The 21,804-nt window shown below is 38.6% G+C and overlaps 2 protein-coding genes across 3 annotated transcripts; one reads left to right on the top strand and one right to left on the bottom strand.

Annotated features, from left to right (window-relative positions):
- The first annotated feature begins 307 nt into the window (after positions 1-307).
- LOC145448299 (uridine-cytidine kinase-like 1) lies at positions 308-10,678 on the top strand. 2 transcript variants are annotated; one of them, XM_080326669.1, is made up of 16 exons: positions 308-1,091; positions 1,157-1,247; positions 2,592-2,685; positions 2,748-2,854; positions 4,062-4,232; positions 4,298-4,369; positions 4,758-4,853; positions 4,912-5,005; positions 5,562-5,623; positions 6,143-6,159; positions 6,995-7,093; positions 7,519-7,675; positions 8,210-8,332; positions 8,391-8,513; positions 9,243-9,384; positions 10,416-10,678. In XM_080326669.1, the coding sequence occupies exons 1-16, from the start codon at positions 1,033-1,035 to the stop codon at positions 10,448-10,450; spliced, it is 1,542 nt and encodes a 513-aa protein (XP_080182795.1). In that variant the 5' UTR covers positions 308-1,032; the 3' UTR covers positions 10,451-10,678. The 2 variants fall into 2 exon arrangements, with proteins under 2 accessions (XP_080182795.1, XP_080182794.1); XM_080326668.1 differs by lacking the exon at positions 6,143-6,159 and adding an exon at positions 6,310-6,329 and having other exon boundaries at positions 311-1,091.
- A 1,715-nt stretch (positions 10,679-12,393) lies between these two features.
- LOC145448300 (uncharacterized) lies at positions 12,394-14,858 on the bottom strand. Its single transcript, XM_080326670.1, has one exon. It carries the CDS (start codon positions 13,707-13,709, stop codon positions 12,777-12,779), a length of 933 nt encoding a protein of 310 aa, XP_080182796.1. The 5' UTR covers positions 13,710-14,858; the 3' UTR covers positions 12,394-12,776.
- Between the last annotated feature and the right edge of the window lie 6,946 nt (positions 14,859-21,804).

The following is a 21,804-nucleotide window of genomic DNA, read 5'->3' as shown; positions in this document are numbered from 1 at the left end:
GCATTACTGGGATAGCATGGAGGGGTGGTGCAAGACTTGGAAAGCCGTATAGGCTATATCTGTACCTTCCTTGTCCAGCGACATATGCACATCATGCTCTCACCTCTCATGGTATGCATATGCACAGATCCTGTGTATGTGTATCATGAGTCGGTGTATATGCCGAAAAACATCAAAAACACAAATAAAGTACGTCCTTTTTATTCTAGGGCCCGAGACTCCTGTTTTCCAATATCGAACCGATTGTCGAATTTTGCATGCCTCAATAAACACGATTCGCGCAGGGGTTGCAGGAGAACACAATAAAACAGAAATCAGCTAGGAGTAGACAATGTACCGAAAATACGCTTTTCAATTGAGTTTATTCATAATTTCGTCACTACTAAACACCACAAGTGCCCAAGATTGCGATAGAAAATATTAATATGAAGTTATTGTTAGCTGCAATTCTGTCGCTCTGTATGACGAATGGTTTATTTAAATAACTACCGGTATTTCGGTAATGATCTGCATTCAATTCGTCGATTTTCGGTATTATGACACAGCAAATCGCGGGCATATATTCTGTGCTCTTTCTGTGTCAGGGCCTTTTTGGCTAAATTTCGTCTCTCTTTAATTGGTGTCGATGATGTCGATTCCCTCATCATTTTCGTGTCAGATTCACATAGCTTTATGCCTCTATCATATAGTTTTAACGGGAGTGACATTTGCATTTACAATTTGGAAAATACGCTTTGTCCTTAGCGTTAAGGATATGATGTATAGTGGATGGGAATCCCTACGCATTATTAGCTATGAGAATTCAACAGTGATTATGAACCCTTTAACCGAAATCATTTTGAATTTAAGCTGTCAATGTGTGGATTTGAAATGTGTGACACAGTAACTCGTTCATTCCTTAATGCAGACACTGGGATCTTGTTGAAGTTATATATGTTGTCCTTTATTATTGACATGACATAACTCACTGTAATATTTTAATAATTGTGACTTGAATTCAGTTTTTGGTCGGTATTGCATACAAATGATGCAATGAATCAAGAGCATCAATCACCAGCAAAGGAACGTCGTATGTCTTCGAGATCAAACAGGTGTTTTGCTCATTACAATTCATATTTAAGGCTACAATGTTGAAAGAACAGTAATTTCTATCTAGTGATGAAGCAGATGAACTTGATGACTCAACTTTCGTGCGAAATGTTCCGGCCAGACTCAGCAGGAAACGCAACTCCAGTGTGTCGAGCGAAGTATGATTAGTAGGGCAATTTTTGTTACAGTCAAATCCGTGGAAAGTTGCACTTATTTTTCCCAAAAGTTGCATTCAATTTTCACAAAAGTTGCATTTTTGGGCAAGTTCCTTAATTGAAATTACTAGGGTATGAGATACATTAATCGTTCCGTATCCAAGACACTGTAGCAAAACTCAATGTTGGAGATTTCAACAAACTGAATAGCCTGAAAAAATTGACCATTGAAAATATAATTTTGGCCGGTCTAACCTGAATGTACGTCAACTCGGAAAAGACCGCAAATTTAAACGGCAGTGAAACAATCAAGCGATCTATTTACATATAGTGCCAAATATTTTCAGTAAAAAGTTGGTTGCATAAAAAATCGAAAAGAGTTGTCAAAAGTTGCATGAAAAATCAAAATAGTTGCAATATAAGATAACTCCAAACAGCATGAAACACCATACTACATAACTATAACTAAGTATTTAGGAAGCTGCCTGAAGTTATAAAAAAAGTTGCAAAACTTGCCCTATCACCTTGAGCACTCGAGTAGTGCAGCTATTTTTCAGATTTATTCCTGAAATAGAAGTAGAGCTAATAAAAGTATTAGGTTGAGTTGACTGGCCAAGTAACCTGGAAGTCCTCTCCTGTGTGTACGAGACCTTCTTGAATCCACAGATTTTACTCAAGACGCACCAAGTTTAATTAGATGTCAATGCAAAGTAGGTTTAGCAATGAATTTCTTTCAAGCCTTGCTTTTTATACTTTACAAGCGATAGAGCGACGTCATACATTGTGTAACTAATATCAGGGTGCAGTAGTGTGAAGCGTTGTGTTCTTCACTGAATGACAACTAGAGATGTAGTGGATGATCTATATCACCCTATATAGTCACCTAGCGTGATATGAATTCTGCTTGAAACAAATGCGAAAAGTGCGAGTCATTTGTTGTCAAAACTAGTACAGTTTATACCAGACTGGAAACAGTGGTTGTATTCGGCAATAAGTTGCGTGTGGCAGAAAGATTCTGTGGATAGAATAATTGTGGGATTAGCCGGAAAGTCACATGTGACGTTGCTACCAATTCCACTATAAGTTTATTAACAGTTTATCCCCGTTTTTATGTATAAAAGGGGGTTGAAAGTGGCCGATTGATCCGCAGTTTATGTATCAAAATCAAGAGTTCAAGAGTAACCTTGAGGCTATATATCTTATCTTGAAGCTTTTCTGGGTGATAATGAGCTTTGAGCATGATAAGCTACCCTGTCTTCTTGCATAGTGTAGTAGTTTGGTGCAGAAATCAAGTTGCATCTTCTGTATGTTCTTGACATGTAATTACGGTATAACTGTTATTTACAGGCCGTCATAAGAACTAGTAAGAAGACTATTTACACTGCCGGGAGACCACCTTGGTATAACGAGCAAGGGGAATTCAAGGAAGCATTTGTGATTGGTATAAATTGATCGTTTCTTATGGTAAAGATGCTTGCATCATTGAAAAATACTTTTTTTCAGGCCTTGCTGGTGGTAGCGCTTCTGGAAAAACAACAGTTGCTACAAAGATTATTGAATTGTTGGATTTCCCGTGGGTGGTGCTCATGTCAATGGATTCTTTTTACAAGGTACTGCTGGAGTTTGAATATAAATAAAATAACTTTGGTAGTATTTAGGGACGATTTTTTTTCTGGTAGGAAATATTAATATTGTATCTCTGCTGTCACCTCATGGGCGTATTTCACCCAAACAATAACTAAAAACTGCAAATTTTTTTTTTTTTTTTTAGTTTGAACCAAAAGATCGCTTATTTTGTCTGATAACTTTATAAAATATAAGGTTTGACCAGTATAAAATATATCTATCCTATCTATACTACGGGTACAAATTTGTTAGATTGTTGTCATTCAAGCATTCTTGCGCTCATTCTTATCATTACATCGGTAATAGTTGTTCATTGACTTTTTACTTTGCAAATGTTTGTAGGTGTTTTTCTCAATTATAAAATTTTGTTACGTCGCATCACGATAAACCAGAAATTTGAATGAAATATTTGTCCTAAATGATTCACTCAAGGTTTTGTGGAAAGCTGACATTCAGACCTGTGCTATGCTAAACGATTTTTCACATAGGTCTACCATGCTGAGAGTTACAGCCAACTTACTGCAAATTTATGACAAAAATTTGAATTTTCAATTTTGAAATGAAATTTCTCCGAGATGGGTATCATATATTCTTTCAAATTTTAGCATAGCACAGTACTGTCCTGGTACTTCCTATAGAAGGCGTTAAATCGGCAAAAAGGCTTCGCAATTTCGAGATTTTGCATTCCCGGTGTCGGTGCATTTTATGTCCTTCGAATCCACTATGCCACAACATGCAGAGTAGAACCAAATTTATTGTTTTTTTTTGTATGTAGCATAGCGACATCTAGCGACTGTGAAAATTTCATGGTGATTGGGGTAGCCATACGAAATTTAGGTTTTCCGGTTGCTAGTCCATGCACATCAGGGCTGTTCAAAAATAACTTTTTGTAATTGGATCTGCGGAGCCCTATACTTGTTAGGATTGAACCAAATTTGGTGTGCAGCGTTTTTTAGGGTAACCTGACAATTTGATAACTGAACGACTGGAATCCAGAAAAATAAGTTATTTTTGAACAGCCCTAATGCACATCCATGATTTATCACACAAATGAAAAGAGAGAATAGCAGATAGCATGGTTATCTAAAATAGGTTATGGCAAGTGGAATGATTTGGTGATTTGCTCAATCTTATTAACTTGAAGGATGTGTTTGTGATTGCGAGCGATTTTTTAAACATTTTCTTATGAAGGTGCTAACTCCGGAGCAGCATGAACAGGCGGGGCGCAACGAATACAATTTTGACCACGTGGACGCTTTCGATTTTGATCTCTGCTGCGAGACGCTGGAAAAACTGAAAAAGGGCAAAAGTGTGGAGATACCGATTTACGATTTCACGACGCACGCGAGGAAAAAGCAAACGGTAATGAATCGAAAACAAAAGGGGTTTTTGTGTGGAAATGACGACGCCATTGCTATTTTGAACAGAAAATACTATACGGAGCGAACGTTGTTATATTCGAAGGCATCATGTCATTTGTAAGACCAGAGCTTCGAAAGGTATGATACTTTGCATTGTTTTACTCATTATGCTTAGTTGAATCTGGCTTGACATACATTCTTATACAAACCACTAGCTTTTCAAAACTCGCAACTAGAACTAGAACTAGAAGTACCAGTACTCACTTTTCAAAACTCGAAACTAGAACTACTTACTTTTCAGAAGTCAGAAGGAAAATATGAAATTAATTTGTTTTTATTTATTAAATCTAAAACTTTCTAGTCTAATAGTAATGCTTCTACAGGTTGGAATTGAGCCAAATTTGATTTGCAGTTATTGCTGAAGAGCTCTAATGTACGGTAGGCTCTGTATAAATTTCGATATACAGGCCTGCCTGACTGTAGACTTCAAATACGGTGTATTCATCTCCTGACTTTGATTGTTCAGCTATTGGATATGAAGATATTCGTTGATACCGACTCCGATATAAGGCTGGCGAGACGATTGAAAAGAGATATCACAGGCCGAGGACGTAATCTCAAGGTATATCTCAAAATTTTCAATAATCAGTATTAATTTTACCTGTTGGGTTTTATTTCAGGGGGTTCTGCATCAGTATAACAAGTTTGTGAAGCCTGCCTTTGAAAAATTCATTGAACCAACGATACAATATGCGGACATTGTGGTACCTAGAGGTGAAGCGTTCACTAGCCTTGCAAACACGGGGAAATTCATTCATTTCTTCCACACCAGACACCTAGACATAACTCGGCCCATTTAGCTTATAACAATACTCTTTGAACATTGCTTCAAGTGAAATCACTAGTAGGCTAATGCATCACCACGACTATCGAAGAATCATTGATATATTGCTACGTAAAAGTGGAATTTTTAGGCTATCGTCAGTAGCTTGGTGTCTGAAACTGTAGGGTATTGAGAACATGAAGGAAGTCTCTGAAATCCAACCAAGATTATGAAGATACAGTAGCAATTCTAAATGACTCAATGAAATCAGAGACGGATGATGTAAGGTTGTTCAAAATTACTTATTTTACTGTATTCTGGGGATTCACCGATTGCATTGTTAGGTTGCCACTGCCTCTGTGTAGAATAATGTCCCTGGCCTAGAATGGATTAAGCCTATCATGGTTATGGTTAGCACGGCAATAATGTCTTGTCATTGTATCGCAATCTTGGGGTGTGTCGATCGGATGGAAATTTTTAATAATAAACGGATGTGGTATTTTTCAGGCGGTGAAAACGAGGTCGCGATAGACTTGATCGTGCAACATATTCATAAAAGACTCGAAGAGGTTAGTACAGGATTTTATCCTGAAATCTGCGATTCACGAATTCTCACTTTGCACACTGCGAATACTTGACTATACTCATGAGCAATCATGAATGATATGTAAGTTAATGTAATTGGGATTTTGACAAATCTTGTTTCGAACAGAATGAAACTGCAAACTGGCATTATTCCTCATACCAAAAAGTACGTGTTGGAATTTTCTCACTGTAACAAATATGCGATATCAGTTTAGTTGCTGAAGGATTTTGCCATGGCTATGACCATTGAAATCACAATACACATTTGGAATTGGTCATCAAAATTACCAAAAATTCACTGATCATTATGAACGTAAAATGATGGTATTTATCAACTAAGCAAATGAGGATAGACATTCAACGTATCTATTTGTATCAATTTGTCCCGATTGACGACTGTAGCTTGAATCACAATAATTTCACATCTAATCGAATGACTGGGTCACATGGGCTCGAATAATAATGAAAAATCGTTCATGCATATTTTTTGGATGCGATTTTAGCGGAACTTGAACTTCAGGTAATATTGGTCGTCTCATCAAGTGGCTGGAAATTGCATGACATAATTGAATGTGCTGTCGAGTGATCGAAATATTTGAGTAAAAGTTGTTGTGATAGTAATTGTATTAATAATTTGTTGTCGTTGAATAATTTTTATTTTTCGTTTCAGAGGCATACTGGTACTTCTCCGTAAGATTTACTGTTCTTCACACCACTAATGAGTTCCCTCAATTTGTGTCTAACTGTAGATGATTTACAATCAATGTCAATGATGAATTACATCTGCATGTTTTGAGTACTTAAATACTGCTAGAGTTCTTTTTATGTCTTCTGTTACACAGTTTTGTGATACCAATTTCTATAGAAGTGAAGATAATTGAATTCACATCATTTTATATGTGAAATAGCTGCAACCACACTACGTCAATCATGGAACATAGTTTCAAATTTATGGCTATATCGAATATCCTTTGTCATTCTGACCATCGACTAAATTTTCAAACTTGTCCATCATTATATATAAACATGAATGGATGACGAAATTCCAATGTATTTTAGTTTCGATATAACTGAACGAACGAGTGAGATTATTGAATGATGTTAGTGGAATTGTAAAAATGTGTGTGATGCCATCCGAAATTTGTAATTACTGTGATTGTGATAATATTTCAAGACCAATGTTGTAAAATAATCAATTTTTGTTCGTTGCTAATTTACTGCGGCCTTACTTTTGATTTTCATGGTTTCTTTTTGTAGTTGTAGTGGTCCTGTGATTTCCTTTCCTTGGGGTGATGCATCATAAACTGAGCACTTTTAGCACAATTTAGTTTGACCTATTCACTATTTTGTGATAGGAGCCAGTTAGCCACCGCACACCTGGGGCAGCCGTTGCCAGCCACGTTGAACGTGATAGAAGCAACCCCGCAAGTTCAAGGAATCCATACCATACTGAGGTGCGTCTTGGAACATCGTTAATTCGTTATGGCCTGGTCACTACTAGCAAAATTTCAGCTAAATTAAACTAGAATTAGAATTTGAGCCACGTTTTTCTTTCAAATCAGAGTAGAATTAGGATAATAGCAAAGAAAAGATTGATAAATCAGATTAGAATTCTAATTGAAGCAAAGAAACATTAAACAAATTATATTAGAATTAGATTACCGGCATTAGAATCTAATTACAATTATATGTTGTGTAGTGCTAAGCATGAGGATTCAAGCGAATCCCCAGAACCCTGAAAAAAAGTTATTTTTGAGCAACCCTAATGCACTCATGGTATGCATATGCACAGATCGTCTGTATGTATATCACGAGTCGGTGCGTATGCCGCAAAAACATCAAGGACAAAATATATCACGTCCTATTCCTATCTTGACAGAGATCGACGGACTAACCGAGATGAGTTTATCTTCTATTCGAAACGTCTGATGAGACTGCTGTTTGAGTATGCGCTGTCGTTTCTGCCTCACCACGAGCATATCGTAAACACGCCGCAAGGAACGCAATATCACGGCCGGAAGTTCAGCGGAAATGGGGTATGTGATTGAATTTAACAACGAACTTGGCTCCTTCACTACCTAGCCGAGGTTGTCAATAGCGAAGCACGCCCACTTTTTCGTGTATTTATGTTTTTGAAATACTACCACATCTATTTTGAAAGTAGCAAGGGATCTTGTGAGGAAATTGTTGTGAGAATCCTGTGAAGTAGCCCCTGTATCACGGCAACTGAATATGTTTTTAAAGATCTGTACCGATTTCTAGTGCTGTCAGACGTTTTGGGTTAATCGCATAGGCATATGTTCTTGCTATTTTGAGATTAGCTGCCTCCGATAATCTGATAGCCACTTGAATATTTTTTAGACTTTTCATTGCGTTATTTTGTACTTGATCAGTTAGTGGTCATTTTCATTAATATCAGCCATTGGCAATTGTTGACTAATGATCAATCTAACAAAATGTGAAGGTAGTCCCGATTGAATCACCTTTGCTAAAGCTATCATGATAAATACTCTTTGCTCACCAACCCTATCAATTATTCAGCCGCTCCTCATAGTATGATTGTATTTCAGCTGTGTGGTGTGTCAATACTGAGAGCTGGAGAGACGATGGAGTCTGCCTTGTTTTCCGTGACAAGAGACATACGACTCGGCAAGATTTTAATCCAGACTAACTCATCGACGGGAGAGCCCGAAGTCAGTTGGCATTACATACATGGTATCAAACGGTGCTAAATCTGTTCTATTGCGACAGCTGCATTACCTGCGACTGCCCAGAAAGATTCGGAACGACCACGTGATTTTGATGGATGCGTCGGTAGCTACGGGCGCAGCGGCCATGATGGCTATTAGAGTTCTGCTGGATCATGATGTTGAAGTGAGAAAAATTTCTCTTTAACAAAAATGTATTACTTGAACATGCTAGGGGATGTTGAAATCCTATGAGTAGGTTTTACCTAGTTGCCAAGGTAGCAATGACTCAAGTCACGATTTTTTGGTGACTCGACTTGGCTCGAGTCATTTTTTCAAACGCAGACATTTCATTGTAACTTCGAAGAGTAGTAAGTCACCACATGATTGGTATGTCGTCGATCAGTTCTGATACTTGAAAAATAGTGCCAGAAACTGTTAAGGATGAGGAAAATGACGATATTATGAATGCGAGCCATTCTATATCACTTGAGCAGAGTTGAAAATGTGGGTTGAACTCAAAACTGAACAGTGAACGCAATGACTTGGACTCAGACTCGAGTCACAACACTATGACTCGACCCTCTCTCTACTCACTGATTTGGACTCGGACTTGACTCGGTGGCGAATTGAATACGTTCGCGTCACTTTTACGAGTGAAACTGTGAGACTGCCTATTTTTAAGGTTTCGCTGATTTGTAGTGTCACTAACTGTTATTTCTACCTTTTCTAATTTAGCCACCACTAAATGAACTGCCCAAAATCTGCAACCCCCTCGGTCTAGTCTACTAGAGTACTTTTCACCTGTGATGTTTCACCCACAAATGCAGCCAATATACTCATGTCTGTTGTTTGGTTGATGCTGCTTTTTAATTTTGATATCCACTGCCGTTACACTATCATTCTCACTTTTCAGGAAGAGAATATACTTCTCGTGACATTGCTCATGGCGGAATCAGGAATTCATTCCGTCGCGTACGCGTTCCCCAAAGTCAAAATCGTCACGACGTTAGTCGACAAAGAACTGACCTCAGATTTCCACATTGTCCCGGGAATCGGTGAGTGAATGTGTTTCTATTTGTACTGTGTTTCACAATAGGTTAATATACAATTGAATACTGTGTTCATATTGAGATGAACCCGGATATTTTTGGCTGACACTCGTCAGGGGTAATCGTCACCAACTAGTAGCGAAGTTTTGGTACTTTTTATATCAACAAACAATCATATCACTAAATATTAAGTCACTGGCATGGAAATTCGAGTGACCGAGGCAAACAAATGGCGTAAGTTCGATGTACTATTTTAGATTATACACAAAATCCCTTTGTTGGTGTGTACGGTAGAGCTCTTCAAAAATGACTTTTTTCTCAAATCGCACTGGCTACTTGATAAAATTGTTAGGTTACCTAATTTAAGCCTACACACCAAATTTGGTTCAATTCCAACCAGTCGAAGCGGAGTTATTGCCGTCCAAAAATTTGAATTTGAATAAAATAGTATTTACGGCGGTCACAACTATAATAAATAATCAAAGAATTGGTCACCGTAAATACTATTTCATTCATAATTCAAATTTTTCGACTGCAATAACTCCGCTTCGACTGGTTGGAATTGAACCAAATTTTGTTGAACGTCGTTTCTATAGACAACCTAACACTTTCATGGGGTGAACAGAAAATTTTCCGTTATTTATTTTAATATAATAAATAGAAACTTTCTTCTCCTGTAGCAATGCGGCTACTGATTGGAATCGAACCAAATTTGGTGTGTAGGCTTAAATAAGGTAACCTAACAATTTTATTAAGTAGCTAGTACGATTTGAGAAAAAAAGTCAGTTTCGAAGAACCCTAGTGTACGGTCTAATAATAGTAGATTAAGCTAGAATTTACATGCCAATGACATCCTAGTTGGTGATACAATTGTTGATATACAACGGTCTTAATTCTCACTAGTTGCTGACGAGTGCCAAAAATATCTGGGTTTATTTCCATATGAAGATATTATTCAATTGTATATTGAAGTTCTGTACCTCCAAGAAGCTCTTCTATTCAGATAGGTTAGCACTAATATATAATTCGTTTTTTAGGTAATTTTGGAGATCGCTATTTCGGAACGGAATGAAAGACAACTGCATGGCATTGTACAACGTTGTTGCGACTACAAAGAGGATGATCACCATGCGGGAATGTCGCTGACTGGATATTGTTTTGGCGTCTCCAAGTTGATGCCTTGAACTCATTGATTGGTGCAATCTGTGTTGTCAATTTTGTGCTTATCCAATCCTGAATCTTGTACTAATATGGCGTTAATTTTGATTTTAGCCTAATGCAATACGTGTGAATAAGTCTAGTTGTTGACGGTATTCGTTTTACAGGGCACGGTTTCAGCATATTCTTGCTTTAAGTGGTACAGTTCCATGTAATGACGTAAACAACTTGCTCTTACTCGTGATATGGTGTGCAAAATGACATTTAGAAGGTTTCAGATCAGAGAATTGTTTAATATTCTCCGCATTTGTGTGAGATGGCAATTATCGTTAGTGCTATATGCAGCATTGTAATACATTTACTCTTCAATGAAATTATGTCTCTCTTGTGTTGTTGTGTTACCGATTTCGATGTAGTGTAAGGGCCTGTTAGTACCCAAGGGTACGGTTGCCAGATATATTGGCAACCCACGATGATTTACAGAACATAGTCGCTATTCGGATAAAAATCTCTGGCTTGTGATGTCCTAGTGGAGTATAGTTCCAAATTAAGCTTAGTAGCCTACGCCCTACATACATTGCTGAGCTGCTTTTACTTGGAAGCTTGGTTCCCAACCCCATTTGCAATAGTACAAAGCTCCAGTCTCGATGAATCTGTGGTAAATTCATAACTGACAGGCAAGAAAAAACATGTAAGATACGGCGTGTGATTCTTTGGTACGTGAAACTTGAGCATGTGGTTTAGGATCAGGGTTCCATTAGCTTTAAGGTTATGCACAGAGGTGGTCAGTAACAAAGTACTTCTACTTTTTGAAGTACTTGAAGTAGATTTTTTCTTCCCACACTACTTTTTAAGTAGTTATGATTTTAGACTACTTCTACTTCTACTTGACAGTTTTCAGTTTTGTAGGCACAAATAAGCGTAAAATACCTACTTACTTACTTACTTATGAACCACCACTTCTACTTCTACTTGAGTAGAAATTCCGGCGTTACTTCTACTTCTACTTGAGTAGCGACAGTGACTACTTTGACCACCTCTGGTTATGCACCACAGTCAACTGTCGTTTCCCACTGTGTCGCATACTCTGATGTAAAGCAACTATAAAGAGTTCAGGCTAGCTGTCCTTTTCATCACGTTATCTTATCCTAATACTCTTATTTACATGCTCCACCTAGGCCAAGGTGGGTGTTTGATTGCAGGACAACATGAAGTTGTTTCAACACCCTCCTATCTTGTCATTGTATCTCATCTAGTGGTGTTTTGATCTGAGGAACTACTAATTAATTGATCCTGATCGCAGTTCCATGCGCTGCTCAATCACAATCTTTTGCTGGCAGTACCACCAGTAGTGATTCTGGTCTGTCATCTCCTTAGTCGCATCGCCTGCGATTGAGTAGTTATAATAGCTTAGTTCAAAAAATTGTAGTGAAAAATCATATCACATGCGGTTGACTAAATTTTATTGCTTAGTACAAAATATTTATCTCTGTCAATGTTTGAAATCTTTTATCAATGTGTGTTGTGTACCGACTAGCGTGATATCAGACATAGTTTAGAGGAATACGACACCATCGCATACGGTTAAGTAGTTTTTATATCGTAGTTCAAAACATATTTATCCCTTGTCAATGATTAAAACATTTATTGTCATCAATGTGTACAGATGAGTATGATGTCAGATATAGAGTTTCGTAGTTTATGATCATTTCATCAACTAATGTCGCGAGGCTATGACTAATTGATATAACTGTAGGTAGAGTATAGACATATCAATACAATCCCAATCTATGTGTATCGATAATAATTACTCAGTCATGTATTCCGAGTACCCGGGGGTGCACTACAGTAACACCATTTGCACAAAAACTGGTACATTTATTGCCAATACAACCGAGTAAAATAACCACGCATGCAGTAGATGACGTTTGATTCTGCGGAGTTCAAGCAAGCCATGATAGACAACGCAGATGTCACGAAAAAGCCACAGATATTCAATAGCAAAATAGCACACAAAACACAGACGCCGTATACAAGCATCTTACAAGATATCTGTCTTCAAAATGTTGATTAACACAGTGTAGCGATAGAGTACAAGTGCCAATAGAGCTGAGCGAAAGCGAGTACCAGAATGATTCGATTCTGAAACTTAAGATTCTAGAAGATAAATCAACTCAAGACTCAGTACTCAAAAAATCATCCTCATTACTTGACTCGAATCAGCCCAAGTTGCAACACAGCTACGTGTACATCATCTCGGCCATTGAAGACATCTTCTTCGGTAAAAACAACGTATCCTCCATGCGTAAAGACAGTTCTTCCGTCGAGAAATCCTGATCGCACATCCTCGCTTCATAAGAGCAAGAACGGTCTACGTTCACCTTGGGTCCTACAGTTGGAGCTGTTACGTCTTGATCTTCAGTTTCCTTATTGCTCGACGGATCGCGATAGCCATCAAGTATTTGTTGATACCGGCTACCTTCAAAATCAGCCAATAACCGTTGGTATTTACTACGATGAGACATGTTCGAATTGCTGGCTAATTGTTGAAACGTAGTTTCCGGCAAGTTGGCAGATGAGAAGAGTGATTTCTGCGTGTGTTCTTGATCACATTTGTTCACGAATCTGCTAGGGCTCAACAGACTTTTGCACTTTCTGAGCGATTTCGGAGACGAATGATAAACAAGTGAAGTAGACGGCGTCAAAGGCAAGAACGTCTGCACCGAATCAGCGACAGAACTTTGTTTGATTGGCGATAGCGGCTTTGTGTTCAAACTCAGGTTACACATATCTTCTAGAATCATCGTTGAATGCGCGGTCAAACTTTTCACTTTAGCTTTGTATTTGAAAGACGGCGATTTAAAGACTTGCCTGCCTCTCGTGTATTCCCAAAAGTTATTATCAAGATATGACGAATTGGTTAAGTTCTTTTTCTTGTAAATAAATCCAGGCCTTTGTAGAGAATAACGAAGAGGTTTCCTTTTGAATTTCGACTTTCTGGTTTCGGATTCCCACACGACTTTCGACTGAGAGCAAGCCTGTTTGTCGTGTCTGTCCGAGTGTTTTCCGTTTGTCGTATTCGGCGGGCAATCGCACGAGTCAGTCGTAGGTTGTTGCCCTTCGATCTCGTCAAGTGCATGTAAAAAGTCATCAAAATTTTTCGATTCTGACATTTTGTTAAACGATCATTCCGTAGAAATATGCTCTCAAAATATGCTGTAAATTAGTGAATAACTGTAAATCAACATTCTTCTCATAAATATATACATATAGGCCTAGTTAACCTTGGCGCTAGTGATCAGAGCTTAAAATTTAATAAACCCAGTCTCAATTTATAGCTACTTTTGCACTGATTCCCAAAATATTAAATAAATTCTGGCAAGAGCACCGGAACCCCGCAAAATTGCTCTTAAAATTCGAAATTTTCATTGTTCCGAACAATAGGAACACCCAAACGCCTGATTGTGAGGACACTATTGGGTGCCTTGCCTGAGTCGCCTAAGAGTCGAGCTATGTTACAGTCTGCGACTCTAGGAGTATCAATCGCTGTAACGCAGATACATCCTAATGATAACACACTAGTTTATACACATTATATCGCCAAGAATTCACCAGTCTCAATGTTAGTCTCTGTATACTTTGTGTTACTATAGTATGAGAAAATTCAAATGATTACCCCTAACCTAAAGATTACCTAAAAAATATACATGTACGGCAAATTTGATCAACCCACATGATATACGAAGCCACACAGGTAGATATATACAGTGCAGCTTCAAGAGCATGATTACGTTGTTTTTGCCTCTTGAATTTTCAAGTTCTTACGTTTAGGTGGTTGGTTGGTTACACCGCTTTTTTCCCAGTTTTACATTTTATGCTTATAGATTTCGAAAAATTTTGGATGATACCAGTTCGAGTTGATCCTCATTAGCATGAAAGTGCTAGATGTCTGAGCTGCAATCTTGGCTCATGTCGCACTATACAAGTTTTTCACTCAGGAAAATCAGAAATTTGAATTATAATCGGAGGCTTGTAGGAACAATACGGTATAGGCTACACAAATCAGATTCGAATTAGATTACCGCCCTTTCGTTTAAATTTTTGTCAAATTAGACAACTAGAATTATCAAGTTGTCCAAATCAGGCACTATATAGTCAAGCTCCAAAAACGCAAATCTTTAGTCAGCTGTGTCAGTGTCACCTCGCTTCAAACGAAATAAGTTACCCTACCCTACACATAACCACATAGTTGTTCGCCCTACTTACGCTTAGGTGCCAAAGTCTTCAAGTTTCACCCACAAATGATGCTGCCAGTTGCGACACGTTTCGTCATTCACTTTTTGTAACCACTCTCTCCATCAACTACACAAAAGGCTGAAACATGACGCGTATCTATCACACAACAGGAGTAAACAAAAGCTAAAAATAAAATACGCGAAGAGCGCCCTTAAGCGACCCGATTTTGTCACGCTGTCTCCTGACGTCATATAGATTTTTATTGATACTTTCAATCAATCAATCAGGTTTATTAATATTTTCATCGTTCCAAAACATCACAAGACTGCGATACAATGAAAAGATAGGAAGATGTCGAAACAACTTCACCTTAGCCTAGGCGAAGTAAATAAGAGGCATGCACTGCACACTGAATGAAAAGTAGCCTAATGCAGAGAATATAAAACGCAAGCGACAAAATGGGGTGGCTTGTGGCGCAGGACGAGGTCGATGTTAGATCGTGGTCCGGTAATCCTGAAGACTGGCTAGTATTGATTTAGAAGAAATTGCTTGTATTTCGACTTGAATGCGGACATGCTCGACGACTGTCGGATAGCAGGCGAGATGCTGTTCCACAATTGGGGTCCGGCATAGGCCTACTTGATAGAGCAAATGCGCTTTCGTGTATTCAGTCCTGATCATATGGTAGTTGTTCTTCGTTGACGTGCGTGTGCTGTACTTGTGCGCTTTTGTCTCCAAGATGAAGTAGTCGTTGAAATTTGAGGGACATTGACCGCCATGGAACTGATACATAAACTTGGCAATTTCTAGCTTCCTCATATCTTCTAAGTTTAGAAAACCAAATCTTTTGAGAAGCGATTTATCAGTTGCACATCCAGGCCCCCGTGGGGCTTTGGCAATGATACGGATGATCCGATGTTGAAGTTTTTGCAGTGGGTCAATTGTATTCTTGCAGGCAGCACCCCAACAAAGGCACTACCATAATTCGAATTGAAATAATTATGAAAAGCCTGACAAAATTGTAAAATTAAGCTTTGAAAATCGGAGTCAACTTCAAATCATCAACTAGGGCAAGTTTTTGTTGCAGTTAAATCCGTGGAAAGTTGCATTTATCTTTGAAAAAAGTTGCAGAAGTTGCATTTTGACCACATTTTGCTCGGTTGACTAAAGCAAAGGTCAACTTCCCAGATTGACTGAAAAAAAGGCCAGGCTCAGCTCCCGAAATACCCGTAAAAGCCTTACTTCGGTGCTGATTTACGGTGTTTCAGTCAAATTCGGCCGTGCATTTCACCAGAATCGTAAATACTTTGATGAAAAATCGAGAAAGTTGCAAAATGTTGAAAAAGTTGCATGAAAAAAATGGACAAAAGTTGCGAAAAGTTGCACTATAAGATTCCTTCAAACAGCTTGAAACAGCATTCTACATATCTTACGAGTATTTAGGAAGCTGCCGGAAGCTGTAAAAAAAGTTGCAAATGTTGCAAAAACTTGCCTTAGTCATCAAATATTTCTAGTCCGCGTTGTAGATGCACTGCGTATGCATTTAATACATGAAGACTTGAAGAGTCAAAGAGATTTCCGGATCACGACCTAGTATATCGATTTCACCTTCCGCCACATGTCATCTCATTTTGTCACTTGCCTTTTATATTCTCTGCTTCACTCTTCACTGTTCATTCAGTGTGCATGCCTCTTTTACATCGCCTATAGGTGGGTGTCTGATTTCAAACACTACTCCAAGTCGTTTCGACAACTTTCTATCTTTTCATTTTATCGCAGTTTTGTGATGTTTTGAAATTATGAAAATAATAATAAACTGATACTGATCTTCAGAACAACGAGTTTCAACCGAAAATAGTCGGGTATGTTTCAATATGAATATATTATTCAGTTGTAGGCTATGCATTGTAGCGCCCTGCTCTCTCTCTGTCCTATCCGTTACAGAATATTATCACATCACGTGACTTATATTCACCGTTGGTATAAAACCAAGTGCATATCGTATATTGGTCATTGAGAATATGAGACTTAAGTGTAATACAAAACCTACTGTTTGTTTGATTTATCCATACAATATATCTGGAAAAGGCAAATGGTCGTCTGTTGAACTGCTAGTCAATAACTCATTCGTCAGGACGTTCGTATCTGCTATACGGCCGCAGTTGAGTATATTTGTAAGTCGTTATCCGTACACAACGGACTCGCTGTATACCCTCACAGGCTATTGGACACGACAAACGTTCCATAATATATGAAATCTGCATTAAACGATAGCCGCGCAGTACTACTTGAACTTGGTACCGTACTTTTCATACAGTCTATCAAGGGTATAGGCAGCCTGCGGCCATAGAAAGAAATTGTTTAATTGTAATTGTCAACACGTAGGCTATGGATTGACGGCCTTCGACAAAATTGAATTTACGAAATGACTGCTCAATGCTCAAAAGATTCGGTGTCCTAAACATAAAAGATATGCGGGAACTAGAAATTGCCAAGTTAATGTAGTTCCACTGCGGCCACTGCCCCGATAATTTCAATAACTTCTTTACCTCGGTACCTAAAGTACGACACACGCGCGTCCACGTCGTCCAATTACCATATGGTAGACAAAAAAGACCATCGCTCTATAAAATATGCCGGACCTGATTTTAGGACAAGTATCTTAACTTCTTCGGTTCCGTTCAGCTCGGTGTATTAGCTATTTTTATAAGTTCAATACACCACAAAAATGCGATACAATGAAAAGATAGGAAGGTGTCGAATCGACTTCGAGTAGCCATTGTAATTAGAAACCCACCTTGGCCTCTTGGCGATGTAAAGAGGAGGCATGCATACTGAATGAAAAGTAATAAAATAAGATAGTATAGAAAAGCAAGCGACAGAAAATGGGGTGGCATGTCATGGAAGACGAGATCGATAGGTCAGGTCATGGTCACGTAATCTTGAGGGCGGGCTAGTATTTATTTAGTAGAAATTGCTTGTAATTCGACTTGAAGTAGTCGAAATAAGTAATTAAGTAAATAAGTAGTCAAAATACGGCTGTCAATAGCAAAAGGTTGCCCACTCTTGGTCTATTCAGTCTTCTTCACCGCCTATAGGCCAGGGGTGGGCAAACTACAGCCCACCATGATAATTATAAGTTATATCAATCAGTTATATTCCGACTAGTATATTTTTATTTCATTGCTGGTGCGATAGCCCGACCTCAAGGCCCACGAATTTTAAAAGGTTTTAATTGATATAAACATTACAGAAAGTCACAATGGGAATGACTTTCGCATCAAGAGCGTAATTTTACATTGGCCACTCCAGCAAGTTAATTACTTTTAGTGCTGTACTTGGAGAAACCGATTCGCGCGTGTGGTAGGGAATTCGTTTTCCGTATGTGCAGAAGTATATATACATATTTATAAAATCTATATACAGCATATTTGAAGCTAACATGGTTATGACTGTTATGACGCTGTCAGCATTGTGTGTCCTGGAGTTGAACCAAAAATAGAATCAGCAAACCTATAAACAGATCGCTGTTCACAGATTCAAATCTCTATTATGTTCTAAGAATCGGTACAACCGACTTTCATCCCTATAGTTTTGAAAATTGGTTATATATTGAGGTTGACCAGGAGCTTATGAAATCTCGCCAATGATGTTTCTGACGCGTGTACCATATCCTCAAATCAATGGTTGGTTGGTTTTAAATGAAAAGATATATAATTTTCCACATCCCCACTATATAATCAAATACCAATATTTCGTTTTGGTTAATAATCCCAATTTTATATAGTGCTGCTGGCGAATGGATATAGATGTTGAATGTTCGGTCCACGACTGCATTAATTTACAAACTGGTTATGATGAGGACGATCCACTTATATATTATCTCCATATTTCTTCGGTCACTATATGACAGGGGTTCTCAAACTGGGGGTCGCGGAAGCATCTGAAAGGAGGAGCGAAGACGCAGTAAACTGAAAATCTTTTCGCGCTCTGCGCGATTTGCCTCCAGTCCATGGTTATTGCTCTGTCTGTTGTCCATATTTCATATTTGATCATTCTTTCGAACGAAAGGAAAGTATGGATCATAAGGCTTTGCGAATAAGAGTATTCGATAAATTGAAAAGGACTCGAAAATTAGTCTTCGAGTCACGAGTGATTCCATAGTTTTCATACGTGACTCGGGACAAGTTCTTTCAAGTCATTCAGAAAACATATACTCGAGTCGAGCCTCAATTCGAGTCACTCCAACACTGGTTCGGTATGGACTCAGATATGGGATAATCAAGCAGCATAAGCATAACTTACTCGTTCTTGTGACGATGACATTGTGTTGCTCAGTATTCAACTGTTCATGTTCAACCGTAGATTCTAGGTTGCCTATGCCACCGGTGGGTGTTCTGGTAATTTACACAGCTCATTTGGTATTTGTGTTGTGCCAATTTTCGTGTTGTTTTGAGCCAGGAAACGGACGGAAGCGAGAATGTGCACTTGTGCAGCTATGAAGTGTTCCTTCGTTAACGAACCCATATCCGTCGCAGAGCCATGTTATAAATGTATTCAATATGAAGTCCCACGTGTTACGTGGTGAACACCAGGGTTGTAACCAAGTCACAAGGCTCCGAGTCACAAGTCAATCTCACTTTTATATTTTTGACTCGAGTCAAGTCGAGTCATTTTCAATTCCCACCGAGTCAAGTCCGAGTCCAAGTCAGCGAACAGAGAATCGAGTCCGAGTCATGGTATTATGACTCGAGTCCGAGTCCAAGTCATTGTGTTGACTGCTCAGTTTCCAGTTAAAGTCTTCCTAAACCCACTTTTTATAACTCTGCTTGGTGATATTGAATGGTTCGCATTTATAATATATCAATTTTCCTCACTTTTAGCAGTTTCTGGTCGCATTTTCAAGCACCAGTACCAACAAACGAAATCCCAATAGTGTGTTGGCTTCGAAATTACATTGAAATGTAAGTCTTGGCCGTCAGAATCTCGAGTAAATGACTTGCTTCGAGACATGCGCAATGACTCGAGTCCAAGTCGAGTCAATACACAGATTGACTCGAGTCGAGTCATTTCCGTATTTTGAGAAAATGACTCCAGTCGAGTCGAGTCATCCGAAAATCGTGACTCGAGTCGAGTCATGACTCGAGTCATTACAACCCTGGTGAACACCTTTCTTACACTTTAGATTAAGTAAAACTAGACAGTAGTGATGGAGATAGTGAAGTATATAGTGGAGATAACCTACGAGTAAACGTCGGTGCCACTTACGCAGTCGGCGCTGGTACAAATCCCACTATCCTCCTCGCCCACCGTGTCGCTGTTCTTAACAGTTGGTTCCCACTTTACCAGTGTGCCTCAAATCTTGCTTTGAGCGATGCTAAGTCATTTTCCTTGATCCTCCAAACCTTCGCCCTATCTACGGACCCATGTTAATCCCTACCCGTCCCATATCAACCCCGGTAACGCATAACACAACTTGTGTCCCGGCATGGTTTTAATCCATAGGCGGACCAAACACACCCGGCCTGCACCCATGTCACAGAAGGGAAATGACACGCCATAAAAGTTAATTGCAATATGATAAGTCAAATACAACAAAACGGCTGTTCAAAGAAATAACGAAACTGTCACGACGCATCAGTTTATTTCCAAAGTCATCTAAATCAGGGGTGTGCAAAATTGGTTTCGCCTACGAATAAGGGGCTAATGTAGTTTAATTAGGTATATATATTTGGGTTAAGCTCGATGGACTAAGAGAAATGTCAATATAACACGAAGATATGCACACGCATTTAGCATTTAGATATTCGTTACGTATTTGTTTGTGGTGCAGTTTGAAACCGAATTTTATTGCCAAGCTATCAACATTACCATATCCTAATGAGATGCAATCGCTAGAAAGCTTTTTAAAAGCACGCTTGGCGAAAAATGCTGCACACCCCTGATCAACACTGCCACCAATCAGATACATAGATTTGCGACAAAAGTCTGTCGTATTGATATTCTCAAACCATCAGTATCGCTGATGCTTAAGATATGATAATCCACGGGCATTGGAGATACATTGGAGTCACTGTATGAATGTGACGATTGTAACGTGAATACAGAGACAGCGTCACGGGTTGTCCGTCTCAAGTTTCCCCGCTGGCTACGATTATTTTGACCCATGCGTCCAAGCGAACAGTAAAACTACTAAAATGTAGCTTAGTAATATCAATGGATCCCTCTGGAACAGATTACTGGAATCTCTGATTTACGGGAGACAGTTTTTCGATTGAAAATACAGCACTTGATAATCACGACTGTTATGATATGACACCGGCTGAGTGGAATTGAGCTTCAAGCTGCTAGCCCACGAAATGGTGTCATGAACTTCATACATAAAAAACACCAATCGAAGCAAATATATGAGAAAGTACACAAAGTAAGAAAGGAATAAATAGGAAAAGATGTACCGAGATCGAAAACAAATTAAAATGGCACACGGATAGAATTAACGATAAGTAGTAAGAATCGATGACTGCGCACACTGCCGCCGTGACGTAGCGTGCTCAATGTCCATGGTCAGCACTCATCTTATCAGTTTCAAGACGTCAGTAGTTAGTTCAATGGTGGATACATCCCCAAAACACAAGTAGTACGGAATGAACCTCGCGCGTACATGTAAAATGGTCTCGGTTGTGACCTAATTGGTATTAGGAATATTTCGGCTGACACTCGATTACCCATCAACAGACTTGTATTACTAGATAATTCTAGCTAATTAGACTGAGAGAAATACCGGTAATATAAATCTAATCTAATTTGTGAAATGTCTCTTTGCTGTAATTCTAATTGTAATCTAATTTGTGAAATGTTTCTATGGTCTAATTTTATGGCTAGTATAATTTCCGGTTTTCATGCAACTTGAGATCTGTACAGTGCCAAGCTTGCTGTGCAGACATCTGCTATTCTCTAATTTGGAAAAAACTGTGTAGCTATAATCTTAATTTTAGTCGAATTTGGAAAAAACTGTGTAGCTATGTTATTTAC

This window comes from Botryllus schlosseri, chromosome 10, assembly GCF_051294905.1.
Source record: "Botryllus schlosseri isolate E-star chromosome 10, Bs_hap1, whole genome shotgun sequence".
NCBI lineage: Eukaryota > Metazoa > Chordata > Ascidiacea > Stolidobranchia > Styelidae > Botryllus > Botryllus schlosseri.
The sequence above is the reverse complement of the archived record's forward strand: the minus strand, read 5'-3'. Positions and strand labels throughout refer to the sequence as shown.

Bases quoted from the DNA above. Each gene is read 5' to 3' on its own strand.
- LOC145448299 (XM_080326668.1), top strand. From the start codon at position 1,033: ATGAATCAAGAGCATCAATCACCAGCAAAGGAACGTCGTATGTCTTCG. The intron at 2,686-2,747 runs GTATAAATTGAT...ACTTTTTTTCAG, and splicing joins CAAGGAAGCATTTGTGATTG to GCCTTGCTGGTGGTAGCGCT. The intron at 8,333-8,390 runs GTCAGTTGGCAT...CTATTGCGACAG, and splicing joins CATCGACGGGAGAGCCCGAA to CTGCATTACCTGCGACTGCC.
- LOC145448300 (XM_080326670.1), bottom strand. From the start codon at position 13,709: ATGTCAGAATCGAAAAATTTTGATGACTTTTTACATGCACTTGACGAG.